General features: G+C 53.1%; 2 protein-coding genes across 2 annotated transcripts; one reads left to right on the forward strand and one right to left on the reverse strand.

Moving 5' to 3' along the window:
• Nucleotides 1–909: 909 nt before the first annotated feature.
• Nucleotides 910–6,708, forward strand: PC9H_003010 (uncharacterized protein; the record flags this gene model as incomplete). The annotated part of the gene is made up of 20 exons (XM_036772610.1): nucleotides 910–984; nucleotides 1,032–1,118; nucleotides 1,169–1,558; nucleotides 1,608–1,707; nucleotides 1,763–1,802; nucleotides 1,852–1,968; nucleotides 2,022–2,439; nucleotides 2,495–2,763; nucleotides 2,824–3,158; nucleotides 3,235–3,251; nucleotides 3,307–3,399; nucleotides 3,462–4,562; nucleotides 4,632–4,841; nucleotides 4,896–5,018; nucleotides 5,068–5,181; nucleotides 5,239–5,659; nucleotides 5,716–6,018; nucleotides 6,073–6,192; nucleotides 6,250–6,312; nucleotides 6,368–6,708. 20 exons carry the CDS (start codon nucleotides 910–912, stop codon nucleotides 6,706–6,708), a joined length of 4,737 nt encoding a protein of 1,578 aa, XP_036634083.1.
• A 324-nt stretch (nucleotides 6,709–7,032) lies between these two features.
• Nucleotides 7,033–11,535, reverse strand: PC9H_003011 (uncharacterized protein; the record flags this gene model as incomplete). The annotated part of the gene is made up of 8 exons (XM_036772611.1): nucleotides 7,033–8,459; nucleotides 8,515–8,549; nucleotides 8,606–8,676; nucleotides 8,734–8,847; nucleotides 8,910–9,416; nucleotides 9,469–9,741; nucleotides 9,784–10,967; nucleotides 11,082–11,535. 8 exons carry the CDS (start codon nucleotides 11,533–11,535, stop codon nucleotides 7,033–7,035), a joined length of 4,065 nt encoding a protein of 1,354 aa, XP_036634084.1.
• Between the last annotated feature and the right edge of the window lie 1,566 nt (nucleotides 11,536–13,101).

Here is a 13,101-nt window from a genome sequence, read left to right on the forward strand (position 1 = left end):
AGTCAATCTCTCGATCCAGCGCGTAGGGGCCTGCTTGCTTGCGCTCAATAATCAGTTGAAGCTGGAGTATATCTCAACGGAGAAGAATCCAGCCGACCCAATCTCTCGCGGGGCACTCTCTAACTTGGATCCCACCATGCGTCTCCCCGACATCGAGCTCCCTCAGGAACTCAGACCTTATCTCAAACGTGTTTAGTTATGATCTATATCTGGGAATCGTTAGTCTGTAAACTGAGGTCCTGTGCCATAAATCATGGTTCTATGACCTTAAAGGCCCTAGTGCCTCATGAATAGTACTTTTCTCTTTCTCGTGAGTCGTTACGCGAGTCCACAGAGTTTTGGCCTTCTCAAGATAATTGGGCATCACGCCTTCCTTTCGACACCCAAGGTCTTTTCGTAAGTGGGTGATACCCAACACACCAATCATTTCTTCCCCATGGTCCGCCCTAATTCTGAATCGCGGACTTGAATTTTTGCATTTACATTCAGGACTGTCACCCTTCCACGTTGAACAACAGCTTCCTGTTGAAGAAAGTGAGTATCTTCTTCCCCATGGGCTGCTCTTGACTTGTGGACTGAATTTCATGGAAGGCAAGGTCTGAGTGGGGAATGGGAGTCAGGAAGGAGCGGAAATGGGTAGAACAGTGGCTGTAGCAGAGGTAGATCTCCATGTTGGGCATGTCCTCTAAGCGCCAAGGGGCAAATGGTCTTCGAGATCAAAGTCAAGAATAGCTCGGCGGTATACCTCCATGTCGAAAGCATTCACCCACGATATCCCAAGTTCACCGCATGGCGCAGTAAGACCATACACAGCCTGCCGACTTCGCTCATCCTCATGCTATTTGCTTGACCTTGACATTTCTCAAGTTCGTTTGTCGCGCACAGGTTCGGCACGCAGGTTAGCTCACCATGGCGGGGCTCTTCTGGAGGCAATTTGGGATCTTGTTCTGGAAGAATTGGATCGTTCTGTCTAAACATCCTGTTGTGCGTGCTGCCTTTATTCGCGACGGTTGGAGTCTGACTTTCTCTAGCTCAATCTAGTGCGATGCTTCATCCTGCCGGTGGCTTATGGCATCTTCCTGGCGACCGCCCAATTGTTCTTGATCAAGCCCAACAATGTATGTCGCATCTGACCACGACACATTCATGTACCCACGCACGTATGTAGAACGGCCTCGGGACAGCCGTGCCTATCCCGACGCTGAGGGACACCTACGATGCCTCCCTGGCCTTCGTCTGGGCCGACGGAACCAACGGCACGAACTCTCCGACACCAGAGGAAATCATGGCGCGCGTTACGGCTGGCTTCAGCGATAAGCAACTCGGCAGCGTGAAGAAAGCAGCATCCGTTGCAGACATACCCAAGCTATGTCCCCAGAACTTCAACTTGTTCTCCGAGTGTTTTGTGGCCATTGCTTTCAATGATATACCGGAAGGTCTCAATGACCCCGTCAACTACACTATCAGAGCAGATGCTGGCTTGTTTCATATTGATGTTGAACGTCACACGAGTGACTTTGAGCAGAGGATACTACCTCTGCAATGGGCTGTGGATGAGGTATGAAGCAGAGATTGACTCATGTTCTTACTGATCAGTTGGGCTGCAGGCCATCATACAACTGAGAACCGGTATACAAACTCCCGTGCCAATGGAATGGCCGTTTACGCAAGCCACTAATGAGGAACAATCTCGGGATATTCGACTAAGTGTGTTATGAGGACCTCTTACTCCAGCATGGTTACTCAATGACGTGCACCTTAGGTTATATTAGAGGCCTACGGACATTATTAGTTCTGGCATTGTGAGCCTTCCACGGTTGGTTTACGATGCAAGTCCCAACACCTTTACAGGTTTATTTGTTTTGTCGGCATCGCATATCAACTCCCCGGATCCGTGGCCAGTGAAAGGGCGGAAATGCTGACTGCCCATCTCAAGGCTATGGGACTCATGGATTCAGCCCGGATACTGTGCGAGCTCGCCATTCATTTACACTCGCTTCGACACTGACGTACGCCTCTAGTTCATGGCATGTCAGTATCTCATTAGCCTACCTCCCTGCGTGGATCATCGTTGGGCTGATCTGGCATTACCGCATCTTCACCGCGTCCAACGCAGGCCTTATTCTCGTCGTCCACCTGCTTCTCGGCGTCTCCCTGGCCAGCTGGTCGTTCTTCGTCGCGGCGCCTTTCGGGAAGAGCCCGCAACTAGCGGCGGTAGTGACGACGTTTCTGTCGATACTCCTCGCGATATTAGCGCTTGTATTCGGTCGAGCGAGCAGTGGTGCGGCGTTCGTATTCAGCGTCGTATTCCCGCCTGGGTACTACATCTTTGCCATCCGCGCCATCTGCGGCTTCGAGAACCATCTACGCCCCGCCAATCTCCTAGAACCGGATCCCGATAATCAGCTCCGCCTTCTGCCACTGATCATCGCAGCCATCGTACGTGCCTTGCAGTCGCAGTTCTGGTCGTGTTGACTCGCGACACATTCTGTAGATCGACGTATTCATTTGGCCGTACTTTGCGGTCCTCCTTGAGCGCCGGCTCTACGACCCCCGTGAGCCCACGAACTCCTGGCGGTTCTGGAGGCGCCGCGCCCGCGGGCCCGTCGAGCCCCCAGCGGAGGGCATCGCGATATCCATCAAAAACCTGCAGAAGACGTTCTCCACCTCGATGTTCGGGAAGGGAAACACAGTCACTGCCATAAAGGACCTCAGCTTCGCCGTGCCGAAGTACGGCATCTACGTCCTGCTGGGATCGAATGGGTGAGGCTCGTGTCTATTGTGTAATGGGTTGCCAGCGACGTTGACGCTGAGCTGATTTAGCGCGGGCAAGTCGACGGCGCTGTCTGTTATTGGGGGCCTCGCTGGACGGACGGGCGGGTCCGTGACGTTCGAGGGCGCCCTGGCGCGCCCGCCTCGAGGCACGCTCGGGATCGTCCCGCAGAAGAATGTGCTGTTCCCCGAGCTAACGTGTCTTCAGACCCTCCGCGTGTGGAGGGCCGTCAAGCGGTCGGACGGCGCACCGAAGGACGAGGACTTGGAGCAGCTGCTGCGCGATTGTGATCTCGAGAGCAAGATGCACGCTCGCTCGGTCGCGATGTCGGGTGGTCAGAAGAGGAAGCTGCAGCTGGCGATTGGCCTCGTCGGTGGATCCAAGGGTGAGTGATTATGATCAGAGTATGGTTTGTGTTATGTGGGTGCTTGTGTTGATCTGCCGTGTCCCGCCATTGATAGTTCTTCTCGTCGACGAGGTGGGTGTCTTACTCTCTTACGACGACATCTAGCTCAATATGTGGGCGATCGTAGTGTACCTCCGGCGTCGACCCCCTATCCCGTCGGGCTCTATGGAAGACATTGACCTCGGTGCGAAATGAGAGGACGGTCATTTTCACCACACATGTAAGATTAATAAGTAGCACGCTCCCCGAAGATCTAGCTTCTGACGCAAGATCTGCCGCTAGTTCCTCGACGAAGCCGATCTCCTGGCCGATCGCATTGCTATTCTGGCCGCGCCAGGCAAGCTTGTTGCGGAGGGCACGCCTGTCGCTCTGAAGCGCGAACTGGGCGAAGGGTACAGCGTGCAAGTGCACTTCTCCGCCTCGCTGCCCGCAGAAAAGCTGCAGGCGTCGTGTGCTGAACTCCTGGACCGCGTGCGCTCGATAGCTGCAGCAACATATCTTACGACGTCCTCTCCCTTTCTGGTCTGTTTTCATCTGAAAACTAGGGATCCCGCTGCGGTCGAGCAGGTGCTTCGATTGCTGGAAGAAGAGAAGCAAGTTTCGGGGATCGCTTCCTACGAAGTGCTCGGGACATCTGTCGAAGACATCTTCTTGGACCTGATGGCGCGTCACGACGATCATCCGGGGATGGCAGAAAAGGCGTCTCTATCTAGCAGCTCGTCACCGGGAAAGCCGAATACGCAGGGCTTGGAACTCGCCCCAGGCCGCAGCGTGTCGCCGCTACACCAGGCGTTCACGATATTCCGCAAACGGGCGCTCGTCGCACGGCGCAGCTGGCTCTCCCCGCTCCTCGCCGTTCTCATCGCTATCGCCGGCTCGACGATCCCCCTGGTGTTCATCACCAACCGCGAGCAAACGTGCACCGTCCGCTTTCGCAACTCGACCAACATCGCGCTGTTCCTCCCAGAGTCCTCGCTCATTCCGTTTGGGTTCGGCAATGGCTCGCGCGTGGTCGTTTCGCCGCCGGCGATTGTCTCAGGTCTCGGAAACGCTACGAGGTTTTTGCGCGTGAATGATGTTGCGGATAACGCCTCGTTTGTGGCGACTATCGAGCAGAGCTATAGAAATCTTTCCTTGGGCGGTGTTTCTCTCGACGTTGAGTCGTCCAACTCGCTGGTCGCCTGGGAAGCCAGTTCCCCCGGGCTGATGGGGCCCGCCATGCTGAACCTTGCCTCGAATATTCTTTACAATCGAGCACTCAATTCTTCCGGGAACTCGGCGGGCACGCCGAATATAATTCAGGCAAGCTATGAAGCCTTTCCTGCTATCAACGCTGGGACTCTAGTGGCCTTGAAATGGGTCGCATTCTTCGGTGCTGCCATGGTACGCCCTTGCTTTCTTGGTAGACTGTTGGTAGATCATCGATCAGTGCTGAATGTCTCATATCTACAGGCGGTGTATCCGGCGTTCTTTTCGTTGTATGTTTGCAGGGAGCGCAGATCAGCCGTACAGGCTATGCAGTTCTCGAACGGACTGTCCAATCCTGTGGGCTTGTGGATCGGGCATCTGCTCTTTGATTCTATTTGCGGGGTCATCATCGCCACAGTAGTTGTGATTGTCTTTGTCGCCGCCTCTAATCAATTTCATGGCTTGGGCCTGCTCGTAAGATCTCTCTACTGATATCTTGGGGCGTCGTTGGCTGATATTTGTGTGGAGTGGCTGGTGCTCGTACTCTACGGCATCGTTGGCGCGCTGTTCGCGTATTCTGTAGCCCTCTTCATGCCGTCACCCCTCGCTGCTTTCGCCGCCGTCGCGGGGTATCAAATCATCATGTTCATAGTGAGCAGTCACTTTGGCATCCGCTTTGCCGCGCTAACTCACCGTCAAGTTATACCTCGCTGGCTATCTCTTGACCTTGACGTACGCTAAAAACTCCGAAGCAGGCCGCATCATCACGATCATACACTTTACGTTGTCGATACTGTCTCCTGTCGCCAGTGTGGTATGCGTTATCTGTTTGCTTGTCGTCGCGTAGCACTTCGGCTGATGGATCGTGCAGATGCGGGCGGCGTTGGTATCCGTGAATCTCTTCTCTTTGCTATGCGATGGCTCGTCGCCGGTGACGACGGCGTCCATGGGCGTTATCACCAGATTTGGAGGCCCTATACTCTACCTCATTGTCTACGGCTTCGTCCTTCTTGGCGTCTTGGTCTGGGTGGACTCGGGCTCTATCTTTTCAAGGCATAGTCGCAGGGCTCACTCATCCGTGGCTCCAAACTCAGACCCTACGAAGTTAGACGTAGCCCAAGAGGCCCACGCCGCGTTGAACTCGCAGGATATCCTACGGGTCCAGCATATGTCGAAATCATTTGGGAGCAACAAGGTAGTCGACGACGTGAGCTTTGGTGTTTCCCGGGACGTTATCTTCGCTCTGCTCGGACCCAACGGTGCCGGTAAAACCACCACCTTTAACGTAATACGTGCGCTTCCGTTGTCTTTCCATACGCTGACACACGCTGAATTAATCTGACAACAGGTGGAGATGTGATACCCGACTCAGGAGATGTCCTGATCAACGGGATTTCCGTGGTCGATAGCCCACAGCTTGCCCGGCTTAATATTGGCGTCTGCCCACAGTTCACCGCCATCGATTCACAGCTGACAGTTCAGGAGCATCTCTTGACTTACGGGCGATTGAAAGGCCTAGGGAAGCAGGAGCTCCAAGTGACCATCGACTCGCTCCTTGGTGCCACAGGCCTAGATGTATATTCAGACCGTCTAGCCAGCAAACTGTCAGGTGGAAACCAGCGAAAATTATCCTTGGCCATTGCCATGATGGGTATGTTCGATTACTCCCTTCGTCTGGTACTAAATATTGAGCGTTTGTAATTAGGAAATCCTAGTGTGATCCTCATTGATGAATTTTCCACTGGCGTCGACGCCAAGATGAAAAGGGATATGTGGGGTACTCTTCGCAATGTCGCCCGGGGCAAAGCGGTCATCATCACCACTCGTGCGTCCTTCTTCTCAAATCCTGCTCGTGGGATCCACCTAACAATGTTACTCTCAGATTCAATGGAAGAGGCCTCTGCTCTGGCCAGTAAAGTTGGCATCATCGCTAAGCGGATGCTAGGTTAGTCCTTGGTTATCTGCGAGATTGTCACCGATTGACCTGGTGCGTTTCAAAGCGGTCGATACAACTAGCGCGCTCTCCGCTCGGTACGCACTGTATGAAGTTCACTTTTCGTGTCACTCGAGGGAAGATGTCCTCAAAGCGCAGCAAGTTATGGCGCACATACCCGGCTCCCGTCTGGCTGAAGATGTCGCGACTCGATTCGAAGTCCCAATAGCAAAGGAGAACGGGTTATCGTTGCCCGATCTCTTCCATACTTTGTCTAGCAACAGCGACTTCTCCGAATACACGGTGGAGAAGGCAACCCTTGAAAGCGTGTTCTTGAAGGTAATTCGGGCGAACAATATAGCAGAGGATGATCAGATGCATTCAACAAAAAGATTTTGGTGTTGCTAGACTTGTTCGATTTGATTTCAATATACATAGTAAAAATCCAGGATCTAAAGCAGATAAGAGATGTTATTCCACAACGAATGGCCAATTAGAAAAGCTAATCTAATAGTTGGTGAGAGGCTTCGAAAGCAGTGCGAAGATAATGGCGTCCCTAGTCGCGGACTGGGAGGGGACCATGGAAGTAAATAACGTTTATAGTAATAAAGGAGTGTGGTAAGATAGTTCGGTGGCTTCCATAGGTGGATAACAAGAAATGTGTACATGATGACGGACAGCAAAATCGACCCAGAGTACAAAGAAGGGAAATACCGAGTGTGAAGACAGAAGCTAGCGAGGCGAGGAGAATATAGAGAACACCTTCTCTGCATTTTCCTTGTATTTCTTCAACTTCTTGTTCTTTTGTTTCTCTGGTTCCTCGGGAAGAGCTTTAACGGTATCATGATTGGGGTCTGGCGTTGGCGCTTCGCTGCCAGATAAGGATGATGACATGCTTTGGTCCCCAACGGACATGGCCGATTCCTTTGATTTCAGAGATGGAGACGCAAGCAGTGAGCCACCGACAGAGGTGGATGGTGTCAACAATCCTGCACTGGACGAGGTAGATGCGGCAGACAAAGTTGCAGATCCAGATGTGGCTAGAGATCTTGCCACGGTATTGGTCTTGGACGAGAAGCTCGATGGAGGCGATTTCGGTCGTAAGAACTGTCGAGGATGACGCCGGAAAGTGAGGCCAGGATTGCGGCCACGGCGTTGTGATGGTGTCGGTGAATCGCCAGTATCGGTTGTCTGAGAGACTTGTGATGTACCAGATACTGACCGTGCGGTTGAGCGATGAGGGGTGGAAGCCTTTCGGAATACCGCAAGTCGGTATCGATCTACAACGCCCCTTGCGAAAAGGCTCGTGCCTTTGGCACCGTTGCGATCTTCACCATCGGCAGCTTCGATGAAGTCCCAGTCATCATCCTCGTCATCTTCTCGTTCTGTCGTCGCACCGTGGTCTTCATCAGCAGTATCAGATAGATATTTATCCAAGGCTGGAACTCCTGATTTCTCTCGGCGAGGACGGTGACCACGACTAGTAGTTGGTTTCGGGGCAACAGTCTTAGTGGGCTGGACGACCTTGACCTCCTTGAGTTTCTCGGGAACGGACGTGTCGTGGGTGATGGGTGGTGGCGGCGGCACGTCTTTGCTTGGGAGCGTCGGCTCGGGCGTAGCGGGTTTGGCTTCAGCTGGCTCAGTATCAAGTTTCGTCGGGATTGCAGGGGGTTCGGCGGTGGCTGGTGTCTTGGGCTCGGGCTCAAGGTCGACCTCGGGGAGAGGCTGAGGACGAGCCTCCGGAGTCTTAGGCTCTGGCGCCTCCTCTACGTCTTGTAGCTGTGGTTGGGCAGTTGCTGGCGTCTGGACTTCACCATCCTCTTCGCTCTCCATCTCTGATGATTCCTCAGATTCCTCTTCATCGTCCAGTAATACCGAATGGCGTCCTTTAAAGGAGTAGCCATCGAAGACGTCGACAGAATCATCGGCAACTATCGGCTGCGAGGGTTGCGGTGGTATAGACGAGCTCCGCGACTGGGAGGGCGTAGTATTTGATTCTTCTCCGTCGGTGCGATCAGCGTCAGTTTGCGGCTCTTGGTCAGTATCTGTTTGTTCGTTCTCATTGAACTCGTCGAGTACGGGTTCCATATCTAGGAAGGTGTCGTCGAAATTCTGCGTATCGCTTGCATTCGACGGGTCGATAGGGGGTATGTAAGGGGCTGATAATACTGCATCAGGAAAGCGAAGCAACATGTTGGGGACCAAACCACTTACGGATATATCGCTTGTAATATACATGCGACCAGTCTCTGTATTAGTAAAAACTGGTAAGATCGCGTGGATCAACAAGAAGAGGAAGACGTACATCATTGAAAAGTAGGGATGTCGTTTTATGCGTGGCTCGCATATCCGGAGAGCAGGATTCCGTTGGAGTAGCTGCATGCGGTGGATCAATAAGTAAGGTCGCAGAGAAATATGAAGCTCGCTACGTACCCCACGTATCAAGCTCTTCGTGTCTTGGTCCATGGCTCTGTCATCAGGGAACTGCAGCTCATTCTGAAGAACGCGCATGTACATCTCTGAATGGTTGTTTGCCCAGAAGGGAGTCTAGATTCGTCCATCAGTTAGATACCTGGAACAGCCTAGGAGATGTCGATCAAAAGACTCACGATTCCTGTAAGCATTTCGTAGAGCATAGTGCCAAAACTCCACCAATCGACTTCGTAGCTGTAGGGCAAGCCCTGGATCACCTCGGGCGCCAGATACTCTGCAGTTCCGCAGAACGTGCTCGTGGAGTCGCTGTGCCCAACGGGTTGACCAGGCCACCCAGCCGCGAGTTCCCCTCCTTTCTCACCCTTCATCCAAGGGGGCGTGGCAGGCTGTGACAATCCTGGGTAGAAGTCTCCTCCGCCACGCATCCCGGATGGCGTTGATGGTACAGTGGTAGCTGCCGTTTTGCGGGGGAACTCCTTTGACAGACCAAAGTCAGTGAGAACAATGTGGCCATCCGAGCCGATCAAGATATTTTCTGGCTTGAGATCTCGGTATATGACACCGGCGGCGTGCAAGCCTTCTACTCCCTCGACGATTTCAGCGGCATAAAATCTTGCTCGATCGCGGCCTAGCCGTCCCCAGCGAGCCAGTTGTGTCGCAAGATCTCCGCCAGGGTGGAAGTCCTTTATAGTCCATGTTTTCAGGCCATTCAACATAAGATAGAAGAGCATATACCATAACCAAGAATAGATTCTCCTTATCGTGGAAACTCCACCAAAGCTTGACAACGAACGGATCTTTGCTTTCAGCTGCCATCCGTTTGAGAACCGCTTGCTCTGTCAGTGTGTGTTGCAGCTCTTGATGAGCAAGCACGTGACGCTTCGTGATGGCCTTGAGCGCGAACAAGTCCGACGTTGGTTTGTGCCGTACTAGCAACACCTTGCCAGCACACCCCTTCCCAAGCACCCGTAGCATCTCGAAGTCGTCGATCACCACCTTTCTCTGCGACTTCCGCTCTTCTTTCTTCTTCTTCTCCTTATTGGGATCGACAGACTTGGATCGCTTCTTCCTCTTGGTCCTTCCGGTGGTCGATAATGAAGAGTCGTCTTCCGTTTGTGAAGAGGCTGGATCTTGTGATAGAGAAGCCGATGAAGAGAATGCTCGCGAGAGCCTGGTGATGACATTATCTGGGTCAGCCGACTTCGAACGGTGGATTCGACTCCCGGCTGGAGCATCGGGAGCAACAGGGGTGGCTGGTACCTCTTCTTCAACAAGAGGGGTAGGTTCATCATCGGCCGGAGATGGTGGGATGGTAGCCGCGTCGACAACGGCCGAGGCACCTTCGGGAGCGGGTAGGCCATTTATTTCAGGACTTGTCGACGTAGTAGCACCATGCGGGGCATCTTCGACACCTTCGGAGGTGCTAATATCTGCATCTGGTGACAGATCTTGATCGGCTTGCTCCTCCTGTGTCTCGTCTCCCCTGCTAACGGCCTGCAGCAAGCCTGGATCGATGATGGGCTCCTCTTGCTCCCTAGACACCTTAGACTTTGCTTCATCTCCGTCGACTTCACGGACTTCGACGTGACCATCACCCTTGACCTCCTTCACTTCGTGAACACTGCTCCGCTCGTGGATATTCACGCCGCCGTCCTCGTCTGCGTCATTCTCAGGCAGCGGCGTGGCCGCAGCTTGGCTCAGGCCTACGTGGGCAGCGAGGTCGGAGCGCACACGCTTAATTGCACGCTCGACTCGCACACTTTCGAGATCATCGGTACGCACGCGGACAAAGCGTTTCCATACCCGTGCTTGGCGCAAGGATGGAGTATTGGATACAATGGTAAGATAACTAGCGATCGAGGTGCTGACAGCAGACGGCGGGGGGTGCACGCTGGTGGGGGAGGTTTCGCCGTTGATGGCGGTAAAGCTAGAGAATGGATCGCTGACTTCGCCCGACGGTGACGTCAAGGGGGTTGGTAGACCAGAAGAAAATATATTGGTTGTGTTGTTCAGACGACGACCAGACGCCGAGCGGCTTGTCCGCGATGATGTCGGCGATGCTAAGCGCGATAGAGTGTTGAGGAAGGTAGATTTTCGCTTCGGTGGAGGGGGCAGTGATGCGATGTCGATGGGAAGAGGGGGAAAGTTGGCGCCAGGTTGGACGTCACGGAGCTTCTGGTCGAGCTCGACGATTTCCATGGCGGTGCGGGTGAGGGTAAGGTTGTGAGTTGGAGCTGGATGCGTAATGATCAGTTATGTATAAATTGAAACAAGGTTCGGACACGGGGAACGCAGTTGGCAGTCACAGGATTGGGAGTAGACTTGCACCAAAAGGGAATGCAACTCACTCTTGATATAAAGACTGTACGTCTGCGCGTTGTGTGGTGTCTCAGCGACGCTTATACTCCATGGACCATCTTGATCGACATGGACAGGCTGTCGCCGCGACGAAGTTCGCGAATCGGTCACTTCGATGGCCTGCATGTTGCTGGTAGGTGGATTGACGGTTGATGACTGCGTTTGGGCGATATCAACGGCTTTCGGTGCAAAGAATGAAGGATCGGCAATGCTGGAGCTACCAGGGGTGTGCCTCCGAGTAGTCTTGAGGCTCGTCGCAGCGTCGAAGCTCTTACGCGCAAAAGCCAAGTTACGACCTAGAGACGAGAAATTTGATGTCTCCTCAGCGGTGGCGTCTGTCTCTGCGTCTTTGAAGACGGCACCAAATCCAAGAACGGTGCGGAATTTCTTCTTCGATGGTACGGGCGGCGTCTGGCTTGCAGTCGACCGTACAGTGCTTGGCATGCGAGTTTGTTGGGAACTAGTGTGAATCAGCCGTCGAGATGTGCACGACGAGGTTGATGTTCCACTTCAAGTCGATGGGTGAATTAATTGATCTGTAGACAAAAAGAAAGGACTAAGGGATGCAGGCGAGGCGTGTTCTGGCAAAAGCCGTTTGCCTGCTCGTTGCCTCGAGGCGCGGTCAAACAAATCTTCTATAGACTTCGTTCGTTGGATTCTGGCCTCCGGGGTGCGCTCTACGGTGACCACGACGGTCGGAAATAAGGAGTGGTTGGGTTAGACGACGACGAGCTTCAAAAGTAAGAGAACGACGAGCAATAACGAACTTGGCTAAGTATGAGGACAAAACCTGTAGCCCTTAGCATAGCATTTCCCACGAACATATGTATTTATTGTCTAACGGAAAATACATAAAATGATCTTATCGCAACGCCTTAGTTTGGGCGACAGAGTCGATGCGCTGGTCGCATAGATCTGAGCCCTGAAATTTACAGAGCCTCGCGCCAGCCCCTATCGCTGATCCTGTAGAGGTATCAAACAAGCACCTCGACACTGAGACACTTCTTGAGTGCACAGACAGCTCTAGGAATACATCACATCACCATTCGAGCAGTTTCGCGCGCAGCATCAGGAAGTTTCCGGTCAGTTCCAATCTTCAGTGTACATACCAGAGCGAGCGTGTTCTCGCGATCCCCTCTCGGTGGAGACGCAGTGTATGTGAAATTGGCTGATGGCGCCTTATCCTATCAAGGTCATCAGTCTTGGTAAACCATTCGTCGGTTACGTACCATAACATCATAGCCAGCATCATGAGTGCGCTCATCCATTCTTCTTGCGGCATACACGGTCGACGGGTAATGCTATGGGTGAGAAACATGGAAGGCGGGCTTCCTTGTGATCCCCCATGGGTGCACGAGAACGAGGATATGTGTGGCGCTGATGGGCGGAAAGCAGTGGCCATCTGCTTCTTCTGAGCATCACGGATCACTCCTTGTTTGTTCGACGAGGTAGTAGGGCTGATTGACGCGATCCCTGCGCTGCAAGTTCGACCGATGTGGATTGCAACAGCTTCGCATGAGGACCCCGGACAATCCCTAGTACACCCAGGCATGGGAACGGACACCAGAAGACATCTGCTGTCAGAAGTGGCTCGGAAAAGCCCTTTTGTGAAGCGCTCCAGCTAAAGGATGAGCGACGGTGAATCCTATGACATCAGATGACGGTTGAAAGGACAAATTAAGAGTACTTTTGAGGCCTGTTTGCTATCCCGGACGCTTTGGAACTTGTTTTGGGCCTGTCGGATTTCGAGGACATTTTAGGCCGATTTGCTGACCTAGGACAATTGAGTAGCATCCGCCCAGACAGGCCTTTACAAACATTGTCCGGGGTCCTTTCGCGTGTCGCCTGTGAGAAAGCTGACAATTCTCAAGGCAGAACGAAACATACAAGTATGGTGTGAATTTTCTGTTTGGTACGGGCCTGGCAACCAGAACCTATTGTTAGCAATAAACAGGGAGCGGGCATCAGTGAGCCTCAGTAGGCACTGTCGTCAAGGCTTTATGGGTGACC

The sequence above is a fragment of the Pleurotus ostreatus genome, assembly GCF_014466165.1.
Source record: "Pleurotus ostreatus strain PC9 chromosome Unknown scaffold_2, whole genome shotgun sequence".
NCBI lineage: Eukaryota > Fungi > Basidiomycota > Agaricomycetes > Agaricales > Pleurotaceae > Pleurotus > Pleurotus ostreatus.